This window comes from Lottia gigantea, assembly GCF_000327385.1.
Source record: "Lottia gigantea unplaced genomic scaffold LOTGIsca_40, whole genome shotgun sequence".
NCBI classification, from domain to species: domain Eukaryota; kingdom Metazoa; phylum Mollusca; class Gastropoda; family Lottiidae; genus Lottia; species Lottia gigantea.
Window position 1 is genome coordinate 402,247 of NW_008709380.1, and position 16,089 is coordinate 418,335.

The following is a 16,089-nucleotide window of genomic DNA, read 5'->3' on the forward strand; positions in this document are numbered from 1 at the left end:
CATGATTAAACAAACCCACTAAGGACATGTTTTTTATTATCATTAAAATAATAAAATTCCTATCGTGACAGAATTTGCTATTTTAATTTAAAATTTAAAATACACAAATCGTTGACATTTCGTAAAGATAGCCTGTTATATGCTATTTTTTGTCATGGCTTTACAGAAGAATGCTATAGGCCAATTTTCTATAAAATCTCCAAGAGAAGGTTTTCTCCTAAAGTTGTGGAGATGCCGTGAACTATTTCAGATCGGGTTAAACAATGCCCATGGTTATTCGCTAATGTGACTTAAATAAATTTCGTCTTACATCTTTTTACACGGTAAGGTCTTAAGAATTTGGTGTTCTTTTTAAAGGTCACATTACAGACAAGTGGCGACTTTGTGAATGCTGACTTGGGTTCTGAAATAGTAACGCTATATGGATGAGCTTCCGTCCCTTGCCGAATTGGAAAAGCGGTGATACGTGAATATATAATCGTATTTTCACAACTTTCTCTCAGTAACCAATGTCGCGAACTGTAGTATACAAACTGCAGTTGTTGTTTATGATAGTTTGTACTTTCACTGGTCTGAAAGGAATTGTTACTCCGTAATTTATCAAGAGAGTTACGTCAAACAAAACCCAATCCTGTTAATATTGAAGGATCCAATTCAATATTCTCTTCAAAGAATATCAAAAGAAATGTACTTTACTTATGTCTGTTATAAATATGAACATTACATATGCTATAGTTTTTTCCATAAAACTATTACAAATTCGTTTGGCGTGTATCTCGAAATACAGGCCGTTGCAAGCCTCATCACCTTTGACCTTTGAAATGCGATTGTTTACTACTTGCAATCTCAAGTACAATGCTACACGCTCATTAAAAGGTCAAATGTAATTATCCTCGATTCAAAATCTAGTGCACTTGTACCCATGTCCCGACGACACTACTTTCAATATGTCGTTGGCAGCAATGAAACAAAATACACAAGAACTTATAGTTCATGTTATGTCTAAATTGTTTCCTCGTAACGATTTTTACTGTCTGTTGAGGTTCTCATGCAATTGTAATACGAAGATTAATATAGATATTAAATCAGATGCGCGTGAACAAATCTAAATATGATTTTCGTGATAGAAAATCAGATCACGTCAATCAAAGTGCAAAAAATAATAAATACGATTAATACGTCAAAAGTTAATTTTTTAAAAGTTGATATTCATAATGAATTGATTAAAAAACAGAGTGTAAAATTGACAGTCAATGTGTTACGAAGGATTCTTTAAGCTCGTCCTTTGTCTAAACATTTTAACATTAATATTTCTTAACATTAATATTTCTTTAGATCTTCTGGATAATGGCGGTTGTCGGTCTCTAGAATATTGCACTTGGTCGAATGATAAAGGCACCCTTGGACATGTCATAAGATTCTCAATGCATTAACAAGTGCTTGATGAAAAGTGAAAAGTCTACAAAGTAGATGGTTTTCATTTATATATTTTTTTCTATATATTCCTGACCTGGATGCAAGTTATTAAGAGCGGTGATTCTGGATGCTTCCATTGTTAAGACTGAATATTGCCTTCTGGTTGAATCCAGGCCTCAAGGTCCAATGGTTACAAATCAGGCCAAAAAATTATCGCTATCTGTTTCAAAACGGTATAATTCGTCATAGGAAATCTGACACGTTTCTGATCGGGTGTCAAGAGCTTTGCCATCCATCATGCAGAAACTTTTGTCATTTTCAACTCGTTGGTTCGTTGGTGCCTAGGTTTGGCACAGTAAACATATCTAATATTGTTTAATTGTTCTAACGATTACTTATCTTTCCATAATCTTGAAGCGACTTTACGGAACGCAATTTTATGGTATCACTACGCTTAAACAAAATACATTGACATCATCGGGTGAAAAGAGGAAGAATTATATAAGAAGGTATATATAAAAATAAATAATAGACAATAGCAACAATCTTTTCATCATGTATCGACGGTATTCATTAATGATATCGGGATCGAAGTGACTGACAAGAACCCTTTAAGAAACAAACATTCTTAAATTAACCATGCCAAAGGTGATAAATATGATCTTGCTCAATGTGGGAGGTTATTTAAGTGACTCAAAGTATTTGCCTTTAAGGTGACTGTGAACAAAACCAGAAAATATAACGGTTTAAGATTTCATAAGATAATTGAAACGCAATACTAATGAATAAGTTATTGTAGGCGTAAACATCTAATGCGATTCTGATAGTAAAAGGTTCTTCGCATTGAAAACCCCGATCCATTATCCCATCAGGCAATATTTCGTTCTACATTAAGCCTAAAACATCCGTTTAATATATCAATTTTAGATTATTAAAGATCGGATGAGTTCTATTCCCGTCTTTTAGCTCAATCATATGTTGCAGTACGGTATGGTGGGATAACTATGTTAACTAGATCTGTACTAATTATACAACATGAGATTAAAAAGGTTCTTAACTATTTCAGACAGACATCTTCTAGATAACCTTATAGATTCTTTAGACGCTTTCAATATCTTTATAGATTCAGTTGTAAATTTAAAGAGTTTTCTGGTAAGACCTAGCTTTCAAGAATTCATGTTATTGACAGCTTATCGTTGTGAAGACCTGGCTTTCAAGAATTCTTGTTAGTGATAGGTTTTCGTTGAGAAGACTTGGCTTTCAAGAATTCATGTTAGTGATAGGTTTTCGTTGTGAAGACCCGGCTTTCAAGAATTCATGTTAGTGATAGGTTTTCGCTGTGAAGACTTGGCTTTCAAGAATTCATATTAGTGACAGCTTATCGTTGTGAAGACCCGGCTTTCAAGAATTCATGTTAGTGATAGGTTTTCGTTGTGAAGACTTGGCATAAGATCCATATTTATGTTCTTGCTTGTTGATGACCTTCTAAGCATAGATAACAAAGGCAGATTTTTTACCAATTTATCATTTCGCTCCAGGCTAATTCTTGATTTAAATTGGAAGAAAATTGAATTATTATGAAATGGAAATCACTTGAAATATGTGCAAAAATAACTCATTATATCAACAACATTTGAAAAATTCAAATAGCTTTATCAATTAACACATTTACAGTGAATAGTGTTAGCGAAATAAAAAAAACAATAACTTATTGTTATACTTGAATGATTTAAACCATTCCTATTAATAATAAATGCATTTCTCTTCAATATTAGGTAATTATATTGGACAGCTAAATATGTAATTCAAAATATTTTCAAATTTTCCATAAATACAGCTTCTAGAAAAGTTTTTAAAAACCTCTACGGTAAACGATTCCATTGAAATATATAAAGTATTCATTGCCCAACATAATACTTCTAATAAAGGCTGGCCTAATTAGTTTCAAGTGTCCAATTTCTAGTCCCTGAAGTAGAAGTATTAAAATCCTACCAATTACAAGTTCTTTAACAGACATCAGGGAAATGTCCAGCTTAAGTAAGACATGAACCCTGGAAATTTGTAAAAGGCAATTGAATAACTCCAAAGCTACTATTAACTATTTCTTTGTGCAATTGTTTCAAAAAACAAAAATACTTCATCACGACAAAAACCGAAAAGTGGTGTACTAAACTGTTCTGATGCATTTCTCAAGGCCAGATGACTTCATCGGTATCTCGGCCAAAATAAGAATTAATCCGACATTATGCAGGAGTCTCCTATCAAAGAGAATTATGTTTTATATGAAACAAATTGTTATAATTGTGCATTTCATTCATTTTGTCATTAAAGAACATTCCTCATACAAACCATTCCAAAATTCTTGAACACGTTAAAGTATATGTATATATTTATATATTCTAGTGTTATAATGGGAACTATTGGTTTCGACTCGACACACGCGGTACAGAATGTTACAGCTATATGGATTTTAATCAATCAGTTATCACCAGCACAGAGACATCGTGTTTTGGCCGACGCTGGTTTAGATGAACAGACGTTAGCCTTACTTCTCGACAAGATGCACGTCAAAGATTATGAGAAGCCTATGATGCAATATGCAGAATTTCGGATAAGTAAATTATTATTGTTATATGTTCCTCCCATATTGATAATCTTAGGAACCTTTGGAAACTTATTTTCATTCATCATATTACGCCGACGGCCAATGTTAAAAGTTTCAACATACTTTTACCTCGCTTCGCTGGCGATTGCTGACAGCTTAGTGTTATATATTGGATTATTACGGATGTGGATTAATGAATTGACAGGAATAGATGCCCAGGATTTGACGAATTGGTTATGTAAATTGACCTGTGTTTTGGGCTACGTTTGCAGTGATTTCAGTGTTTGGCTCATTATTGCGGTCACGGTGGAGCGCTATATTGTCGTGTGTCACCCGTTTAAGGCAAATCAAATGTGTAATGTTAATCGCGCCAAAAAGGTGATTGTGCTCCTGCTTTTAATTATATTTTGCATCAATGCACATTTCTTCAATGCTGTAGAGCTAGTTCCCATTTCGATGGAGACAAACTTTCGGAACATGGTAGTGGTGGATTGTGGTGCTCCCCCTGAATATCAGGTTCTTGTGGATCAGGTTTGGCCATGGGTCGATGCCTGTATTTATTCATTCTTCCCTTTTGTTATTATTACTGTACTCAATACACTCATAATTCGCCAAGTCTTAAAGGCGCAAGGCAGTCGTGAACGTCTGCAAAATTTTGGAGACCGACGTTTTGTGGAAACTCGGCGTCAAATGACGGAGGTAACTTCAAAATTAACAGCCATGTTATTGACAGTTTCGTTTACGTTTCTTTTAACAACATTACCAATGAACGTAACCTTGATCATTACATATTTCTGGAATCAGGGAAATAGAGAACGTGATAACACTGCTAAATTCCATTTAGCTAAAACAATAACCGAACTTCTTATGTATGTTAATCATTCTATGAACTTTTTCCTGTATTGTGCGACAGGTCGAAAATTCCGACAACAGGTGCTCAAACTCGTATGTCATAAACAGGCTTTACAAACATGGTCTTCGATCTGTGACGATCCTCCAAAACAATCCAAGAAAGACATGCTTTTAAATCATATGAACTGTAATTCCGAACATTTGCATACCGAAAGTGAGTATATGAAAACGAGATTATGAATGGAATATCAATTTCTTTTTATTAACTGTCCTTTTTACATTGAGATTTTATTTTTTGTTACTTTCATTAGTTTGTGAACTTGTACTGAAATACCTGTGTGCGATGCCTTCAACAAAAATTAATTGTGAATGTTCATCATTTCTCAATCAACAAATACATCATACTTTTATAGTCGACTTGTCAACATCGATGACCGAAATACAACCAAAAATCATATTCAAAGAAAATGCGGTTACGTTAAAGCACGAACGCATCGTTTACAGTGTCCATCATAAAACTCAGCGCATGATATGGTAGGTTTAGTTTTCAGACCAATTTGTGCAATTTTCTAAACCTCTTCATTAGATGTATAAGTACATTGTAATGTAAATCTAAATCTCCATTTCTCAAATACCTAGCACGCAATAGATCATAACGAGTGTTTCTAACGAATCCGTGGAAAAAAGGTTACTTGCAATTCATATAAGTAATCTAATCTTCTGTAATGATGCAACTCCTAAAATTGCTGTCTTCAAAATTATATTCGTGGCCCATCGTTAATCAGATATTTTTAAATGAGACCGTTTTTAGCTTCTGGGGATCGTTGATACTTAATTGGAAAAGAAAATACATTTAATCGATGGTATCTATTTTCAGATTCACAAGAAATAATCCAAAGTTAGTCGTCTAAGAAGAGCTGTAGAGTGTGTGATTCATCTAAAAAGTTGTCGACACCTTGCTGGATATCAACAGAACTTTTCGTTACTTGGCATTTCAGACGAACGTCGATGGTATACTCACTGTTCAGTCTTGGAGGACAGCTTGTGATAATTGAAATGTGATATGGGTAAAAAATGTAAAAAGATGGGTAAAAGATGTCTTAGTCAGCATTTAACCTCAGAAACCAGATTCGATGTCAGAGGTCTATCTTATTGTGTGTATTATAAGCTCAATTTGAACTACCCTTTTCACTTTCAAAAAGAAAACTTATATGAATAAGAAAACTGATGGCAGTTTCTTTAATCCTAATTTGCATTTGCCTTTGCCAGATAAAAACATTATAGACGACCGAGATACAATATAGCAAGTAATTTACATTGATTACAGTAATCAGGTTTGACTTGGAAATTGTTATAGATACTTCAAATTGAACAAATTTGACGACTTATTACTACCTGAGAGCGTCTTACTAACCATGGCTGGTTCGACTACAAAGTAAATATCATTTATATTTTAACATTACATGTTTTGTAAGGATTACTATTAACATTTTTCATAAGCCATGCCTTAATGCCGTGCACATATTATTCCATAAAATACTTTATAAAATCATATTTCTTTAGAAATAACTTTGTTTTTGGTTCGAATATAGATTGCGAGAGTCCTCTTTATATTTCGCTTCATCATTTTAAAGTTGTCAATAGCGTTGGTTCAATATGAATCGCTTCGGCTTTGAAATCATGCCTCAATCTTGACCTTAGTGGTGTCAAACAAACATGATCTATGAAGTTCAGCACATGATTCATAAGGTTTCATTTTCGATAGTGGTAAAAACACTTGATTAGTTTGAAAATAACACTTGTGAAAAAATGGGCCGATTTGTATTAGTTTAACTCTATATAAATCAAAAGTCTATTCTAAAATATAGTGTTAGCCGATTTAAAATGATTTTAGCAAATATTTAGAGGACTGTTTCCTATTAAGAGAGTTTTATCTTAATAAACTAAAACATATATTTAAACTTTTATTGCGTTTTTGTTACATTTTGCTTTTGTGTTTTATAAATATTATGTTTAAAACAATGGTTATTCCTTAAATCAATTTTATTTAGCTTGAATGTAAACTACTGTGTTTGTTATCAATTTGTCGTAGTTCCAGAGTAAGAATGATAATCTGCCGCGTTTATTCGCTATTATTACGGAGGTCCACAACCTTTACTCCTTTGCAGTAGGTATGCATGCATAAGCCTTGCTTGACCATTTGTCTCTTAACAAATGAAATGACATACCAGTATTTGTTAGATGATGCATGGTGGAATAGGCGAGTAACACCCGCTTGTGACATTTGATAGTAAAATCGTACACGGAGTCAAGTACATGTAATGAAATCCATGGCTGATAATTGTGATGTGTTATATGGAATTTATTAACAGTCTTACTATTTGCTTTAGCAGTTGATAAAGCTTCAATTTAGTCATCTGTATTAGGCTTTTCAGAGATGAATTGATGAATGACATTGTCACGTGTCTGCTATCATGACATCACGACCTCGAAAAGATGATAATCTCGAAATGACGATAATCTAATATTTCACTTTACGCTCAAGTTTAATTGCAAGTGAATAGAAATTGAGCTTACTTGTCTGATACGGGAAAAAAGCAGACGACTTTATCTTTTTATGATTTTGCCGGAATTGGTGCTCCATTACCAACTAGTCTCTAAAGAGCATAATATTTCAAGATCGATGTTGTTGTTCAATCCAAAAGCTATACTTTAAGGTTTGTTGATCTTGGAGGTTATATTTTGTCCTCATTAACATGTAGCAGATCAGGCGATATAACATTCAATCGACGACAAAATTAATTGTGATATATTTGCTTGATCAGGTAATGCTAGCAATATTTCGCTAAGATCGACGGATTACTATTCAAACCACTACATTAATAATAAGACTACATACAACATAAGATAACATCAGTAACTGATCTCAAATCTCTGGTCAAACAGATTGACAGATTGTCAGATATACTAATATCATAATGATGCGGTTATCAGACAGTTTATGGAGTAAATTATCAACATAAATATTACTATACTGTCAATCAGTTGACAGTAAAAATAGGCTTAATCTGTACTTATATTCTTGGACCATCAACTTATCATACTCTCGGACAGTCAAATATACTAACTCAAAAACGATGACAAAGAAATATATGTCTATTTTCGGATTTATACTAAGGGTGCAAATAGACGAGGTACAGTGTCCAATGTGGTGGCATCGAATCCGTACAAAACATGTGATGCGAACTGTACATTGTTTATGGACCCGTACCTAGTGTATTCGCTTCTATTTTCTCTTGTGATTGTCCTGAAGCGAACACCGTACCGCGTCTATTCGCACTTTTATTCAGTACAAAACACTTTTTGAAAATAGCTTGTCGTAATAGAACGACTGCACACAAGCGGAATATTTCAAGCTGTATTTTTAAGAAACCTACACAAACTCAATCAAGCCTCTAACATGAAGTATAAGCCTTATTCAGAAGTACATATATTAAACATGGATCTGAATATTTCTTTTCATAATAGCACATTACAACCACTATTGTATACTTTTTGAAAATTCTGAAAAGTTTTTATTGTATGAAATAAATAAATTTGTTCCATCATCGTATAAGGAACGCATTCATGAGGCAATTCAGCATTAGTCCTAGAATGTCTCAGATGAAATATTTCACATAATTGCTATATTTATCACATTTGATGATCACAGACGGTGTGGCAAACTCCGCAGATAAACCTACTAGCGATTAGCATATCAAATAGGATTTCTTGGTTGAATTCATGTAATCACAGACCGAAACCAATTAACCTGATCTTCAGATTAACATCAATTATAGATACCAGTAATTTCAACAGGTAGAAAATGATGTATTTATTTAGCGATACCAAGTAACGAACCATTCCAGCTGTCAACATTAGTAGATGAAGTATGTTTATTATTGCCTGGTTGGTCAAAATAACAGTTAAAACTTCCTCATGGAGAAAATATTTGACGATTGATTTATTGAGTAAATAGATCAGATGAGATGAAAGAAAACTAACGAAGAGGTGAGAGTGTCGAGAAGATATTCAGAAATAGTCTGAAAATGTAGCTACTATGTGTGTTACGAGAAAAAACAATAACCATCATCAAATAAAATGAATTGGAATTTTACGTCCTACTTGTATATACCATGTGGGCTAATGAAGACAGGCCATGCAGGGCACAATGAGAGAAATATTTTGCCAGGACAGCGGAATTAGACTGCTCTTTTTCAATTTACAATTGTCGAGATATCATTAACGTGCATAGCCTGTAGTACGCAGGGCCTCGGTTTATTGTCCCATCAGAACGAATAGACGCTTTTTCAATGTCAGTCCCTCTTACCTGCATCACAGACAGGAAAAACTGGGTTAAGATAACCATTATCAAAGGCCGATACAACTATCTTAGATTAGGGGTAACAAGGTCCTCCTCCGTTACATAACTAATGTCGTTCCAAAGTTGTTGATATATCGAATTTTACCAATTATTTTTGAGAATATCGGCTTTAAAATAGAACTGTTGGTCTTAGAGAGTTTGCATTCTGGGTCCGTATGATCTTGCATTTATAATAGCTCATATGTTTTGGAAGCATCTTTTTGCCTATTTTATCCACTCAGACATTTAACCAGGTTTCCGGTTAGTGATGCATAACGGAGGAGCTGATTTACAAAAATTTTGAGTGGTCAAAATGCGAAAGTCGTGTGCAAGTAAGTCTCCTTCTCATAATGCAGATACAGTGGCTTGTTCGACCAACATAAGTAGCGAAGAAATATAACACAAAATAGAACGATGTTTTTTTCATTATGCAGTGATGCGTTTTTTTTTGCAGTATTATATATAATATATACTTATTGTTATCAGAGAAGCCTCTTTCTTAATCAATAATGGAATACAACAAAACTACATTATATTGTAACAATATGAAATAATCCCCTTTTACACAAACGTAATCAATTATTATTTCAAACAGCATAAAGCCATTGTTCCAGATATATTCAGTAACCAGGTAGAAGTGTGTGCTTTGTATTCCATGAACGCGGAACTAATTAAAAGTAATACACCACATTTCCACATAGTATTAAAGCTACCATGGCCAGTTTATGATAAGAAAGAGTTTTGAAAAATAACTATAATGACTCTTCAACTGATGTCGTACACATGTTTTTGAAATAAAAACTGACCACCATTGATAACGTTATAAACTGACTAACACATGACCACAGAATCATTTGTCAAGGCAGGTGCAACATACTAATTTTAATTGGTAAATTTGTCGCTAAACTTAAACATTTATTTCTTAAATTCGAAATATGTGGGTTTCTTTCAGGCTTTAGTTGAACAAACTCTTTAAAAACCTTTTATGAAGTAGACGCAATGACTAATCTTGCATAGTTGATGACAATTACAGAGTCAATATGATCCATTTTGCGATTTAATTGTTGCATCAATGCTAATTTATCACGAATATCTGCGAATCACGACATTACATTGTGTATTTTTCTGGCACAGTTGGCAACAGTGAAGCTGCATTATTCATATAGTTATGACTTCAAAATTAAAATTGTTGAGACAAATTGCTAAACAAATGTTTGAATGACTCATTCCAGGTCAACAAACTTTCACACGCAGATTAGAACTCACAACCACCATTCGTTCACGTTAACAAGGAAATGGTGGTGATATTCCAACACTCTCAGCGACTGTGCTTCAATCCGTCCCCAAGATCAGGACACGTGTACCTAGAATATAATCAAGCAAGTAGAACTATTCTTATACGTCAATTACATTTTACGACTGATAAGACATAACTGATACCAAAATCTTAGAAGCAGCTGGACGAAGTTTTGTAATTTCAGCGACCAAGGTTGTCATTAGTGTCCATACTATTCGTGAAATCAGAAGACAGCTGACGTTTCTATCATGACATTCAGCCATACAGCTGTAATAGTTATATGTGATTCAGCTTATTTGAATGTGTTATACCTTTGGCAAAGACAGATATATCTATGTTAATTTCTTAATGTATAAAGATAAGCTTATAATTTAAGAACATTTCCACTGGAATTGAATCTGAAACAACCTATGACTACCAACAATAGACGTTTCGAGCAGAAAGTTTCAGGGGAAATAACTAATATCGATTTCTCGAAAAAAACCGTTGGAATTGTTAACAGTCACAACACAAAATCAATGTTACAAAAAACACAGATAAAGTTGAAGACTACTTTAAAAAGAAATGTGATGGCAGACTGAGATTAGAAAAGACAGAATCAATCGAATATGTTCAATGTTTTTATACAATAGGGAATTTCTTATCAATAAGCTGGTTAGAGGTTCGCTGATTTTCCCTGACATTTACCAGCATAGAATTACTGACGAATGGTGATTGGAATTTTAAAGTCAATTAAATAAACTCGACGTCAAGTCGTGACATGAATTAATTGGATTTAAAGTTCCTTGTGTCTGGCAACTCGTGAAAGCAGTCGTAAGAAAAGCAACAATATTGCTACATGAATGTTCACGTAATATGCATACGAAATCACATACATGACTGGTGAAAACTTAACCAATTTCCCTAACCTAAGGCTTATAAAAATGGAGTTTAAGCTTAGCTACACATAATTATTTTCCAAAATGAAAGAATTATTAAAGTTAACATACAGAAAACTGCTGGCATGCACATAAACTGGGTTTCTTTGAACTTTATTCGATTTAACTGAAAACGTATAAGAATGTTTTATAGAGCTAAAAAGTTTTACATACGTTAACAAACAAGTCATTGATATATTCTTTTTTAAGTCTATTAGGACAATTTCTGAAAATTGCAATTGTTTATTGCGTAGAAAATTTTCACAATTTCTGTTGCAAAACATAAAAAAACGTAAAGGGACGTAATCGACTTAATATGTTTGTTGTCGTTCTAAATTCTAAATCACACTGGCTATGGGTTAAATGTTGGTCATCAATATCAAAAGAAGTAATTCGGAAGGTACAATGACAGTGAGATCAAATGCAGCTCATCGCTTCTTTGGGATGGACCATTTACAGGAACGCATCGTCCATATTTTCATTTATTTCATTATCTTGTTTATCAATTCCATTTTTACCAAACCAAACTGAAACAGAAAAGTAGGTCGTATGACTCCATCTAATTTTATTGTGTGTTTAAAAGTGTAACATCTATTTTAACACCATAAAAGATTTCCTCTATCAGGTATTACACAACAATAATATTATTTTAAGGAATGTATAAGAATAAAAGTTCGTAAGTCAACATTTCCTTGAAAGTGGTTCCATAATCGGGTTAACAAACAATGTTCTGGTCAATCACTTGAAAGTATAAATGTCTTTTAATCAATTATCTAACGAGACTGTTTGTCAAACGTAATGGTTTTATTCTGCTGCATGGTTCGCTGGTCAGTCGTTCTAGTGTTCGGTGCTTAACAACTTCAACTAATGTGTTTTCCCTTGATGATAACACGATCAAGAAATTGTCGGAACAAATAAGTTTGAAAGAACTTTAAACAAATGTCTTTGGAAACGTACAAGTATTCCCATGGGAATTTTTCTTCCATCAGAATCACAGACTCGGAATAAAATGTCTTACCGAGCAATTTGGAAGCAACTTCCACATGTTTACCCATGCAATCGAAAAGAACTTTACAGATTAAGATTCACCTAGTTTTATTCTCTCTGAAACTTACATGTATGTCTTAGATTAAACCATGATGACTTCAAGTATTTGGTGTAGTATATTAATATCATTGGCAGAACAGTTATTTAAATACAGTCTTTAAAACAGTACAGACATCCTCTGGCAGTTACTGAATAGCTACATACGAAGTATGAGTAACTAACCACACTTACTGAATCATTGCATTGAATCATAGTAATAAATAACCTTCATGATGCTATGGATAAGCCTGACTACTCCTAACTGAATCATTGCAAAACTTAGTTAAAAAGAACCTTCACAATCCTATGCATAAATCTGACTACTCCTAACTGAATCATTGCGAAGCACAGTATAAAGTACAGCTCACCCCTCGTCATAGCATATTAATTGATATTTGTACCCTTTTAAGTAAGAAATCAGAGCTAGTCTTGGTGTATTACTATGATGATAGTATTTGCCGTTTTTCTTGTTACAGAGAATCAAAAAATTTAATACTTAATGGAATATACTTTTGATGAACTTAGTTTCTGCTACCAAATGTACGGAAATGACATTTTTTGAGTTTAATCAGCAAGTTCTTCATAAGAATATAGATTTTACCATAAGGAGTTCCAATCAATCTTTATATAATTATTGGAAAAATTCTAATCCGCTTCCGTGAATCTAGATTTAAAGAAATTAATTCGATTTCATTTCCGTCAAATTTGTATTCAACAGAGTTTTCAATGACTTAAATGTGTTCCATGAATGAACCACAGACAATAATCAATGTCACTACAATTCGCTTGGATAACACATTTAAAAGTTGTTGTATATGGTATTTACCTACCAAGCGTAAAGCGGATAACCAAATGAATTCAGGCTAAAGATCTTTGAATGTTAAACCATCGATTCTTTTTGCTGACGCCAACACAAAAGAGAAATTAATATTGATACGTACTTAGTTAACAGGTATAAGTTCTAAAAGTGTGGAGCGATAATTTAAGATAAGCTGTTCTTTGTACTTTTTAGTCCGTATCCAAACTGAAGTAGTTATTGAATTAAATGATTTATCAGAATTAAAACTGTCCTAGTAAATAGTCAGTTTAATTATTTATCTATAACGAAGTTCAGCTACAACTGTCAACTTTGATTATCGAGAATAAAACTTTTGATTTCTTTTAATTATATTTTTTGTCTGCAGTGTCAACACTACGTACATTGTTTAACGTCATCATACAATTTCTTTTATTTTTCTTTATCTGGAAATGATTTTTCTCATATTGGTTATTTTGCTTTATCGGACTTAAACTTGACAGAACGTTCGCTGCCTTAGCCTGGATGTTCTCAGAACGAATGGTCTAATAAAGATTGTATGAAACTTGTAATGGAATCGGAGGGAAACTGATTCTAGCAACTTTTGAAATCTTTAAAAAACCAGATCACTTGCTACATATGACTGAAAACTCGTTGTTACTGCCAGCTCCTGTTCCTTTTTTCACAATCGGAAATACTAACCGACCTGAGCGGTATGTGATCTTCCCGTTGACACCAGTCAGTCAGCTGTTCGATATCGACACTTCAACTATGTCGATATGGAAAGATCCCAGAAGATGCTTTTAATTGCTAGTCGACCTGTTCTCATCTGAACTTAAAGTTGCCCCTCATTGTCCTGCCCATCTTTGTTCAATCCACTTTACCACTAATACTTGCCCATCAGTGACCTACATTTTTCACTTAGTATCAATTACCTATTCACTTATGTTGAGTACATTATGTACCTTCAGGGTAAGAAAGGAATGCCAGGGTGTATAACGGAAGTCATTTAGTAATTGACCATTTAGTTGAAAATAGAACATGTCAAGGACCTTCCTGCTTTAACATAATTGAATACCAACTTAAGACCAACACCGTAAGACATGAAGTTATTTCCACTTATTTTATTTTATAATGTCTCACAGGCTAGACTAATATTTCACACACAAAAAAAGAAATGAAATAACTGTGACAAAGATTAAAAATAAACAGCAATCAGATTTATTTTGAAAAATAATTAAGACAGAATTTCTCACATGGCCTCAAGGTATATATAAAATATAAATTCTCGTTTAAAGTCCTACTGAACTCCGTAGTCGTGTACTGTATTTTTACAACGTCTAAAAGTCTTGTAAACTGTCCAAGGCAAACATGCTTAACGCTTTCTCCCCAGTGCTTTGCATCAACCAAACCAGCTGCTCCAACTCAAACAAACTCTTTCAATTCAAAAGTAAGACAGACTGGGGTAATTACTAATCGAGAGACAATGTTTGCCTCTGGGTTTGACTTATCATGATTAAGTTTACAATGACTTAAACACAGAGTACATTTAGAGGACATACTTAGTCTTTGAGTCCTAGTTTCCAACCGATTACATTAAGCGCCCATTACCTTTTTACACTGACCAATGCCTTCAGGACACTATATGTTGCAAGAGATTACAGTAAAGAAATTAATCAAAGATATAATGGTTCATTTATGTGGATCTCCCTTTGCTAGCTTCAATCATTTCGTAAATTCTGACAACTCTTTTATGTTTTCTCACACATATATGTATTTGTATTCAAATATTAAAGATTTCCTTGCGTTCTTGTGATGTCTTTGTCGTCAAAAGAATATAAAGGCTGTTTGTGTAGGCGAAAGATTCTGTGTTTTCTGTTACAATATTATATTTCTTAGACATAACTAGTTCACAAATAACACAGTTGAATACAATTTTACCCATATACTGCTATTGGAATTGCTCGTTTTGCCCAATTTCACTTATCCTGAAATGGACAGATGTCCCATTTTTTACCGTCATACCTTGGTCTAAGAAACGGGAATTTTCTAGCAAAGCCAATCCATAATAGTGCTCACAGCCTACTGTCGAAATTTGAGACTTAAAAATTCATCAGAAATTATTCGCGTTTGAGTCGCCTTTTCTTGAGACACTGCCATACATAGAAAAGACAATAAGACATCTATAGAAATAGGAAAATATATTCCTACTTTGAGATATTTTGAAGGAATTATGTGATTTTCATACTTTTTTAGTACTTCTGAAGACTATTTACAAATATTCAAGACTCAAATCAACCCCCAAAAGAGCGCACTAGTCCCTTAACTACATTCCTTAGGTACATGCATTCAATCTACATACTTTATTATACTTGAAAAAATTTTTTTATAGAAAAGAAAGACGTCCAGTTGTATGAGTATGATACGAAACAGCTTGGTTGGACCAAAACATAGCTGATCAAAATTTGTCATAATAGTACAATACTTTATCATCCGTTCTGCAGTCTAACAGCATTTTTTGTGTATATCCTGTCTACCAGCTGATTCCTGACCGAACCTCTTCGCATTGATATTTTTCACATTATCTGTGTTGGGCTGAATGATGTAGAAGAAAACTTTATCAGTCGTGACTTAAGTCACACGCCGGCCAAGAATAGATCCCACGACCACTATTTATAAAACCAAGCGATTGACGTCAAATTAGTACTCGTCCTCATA

The 16,089-nt window shown here is 33.5% G+C and overlaps 1 protein-coding gene across 1 annotated transcript; it reads left to right on the forward strand.

Moving 5' to 3' along the window:
- Positions 1 to 4,006: 4,006 nt before the first annotated feature.
- LOTGIDRAFT_122346 (hypothetical protein) lies at positions 4,007 to 4,375 on the forward strand (the record flags this gene model as incomplete). The annotated part of the gene is made up of 1 exon (XM_009059992.1): positions 4,007 to 4,375. A coding segment is annotated over one exon (369 nt), but the record flags the coding sequence as incomplete, so codon positions are not given.
- Between the last annotated feature and the right edge of the window lie 11,714 nt (positions 4,376 to 16,089).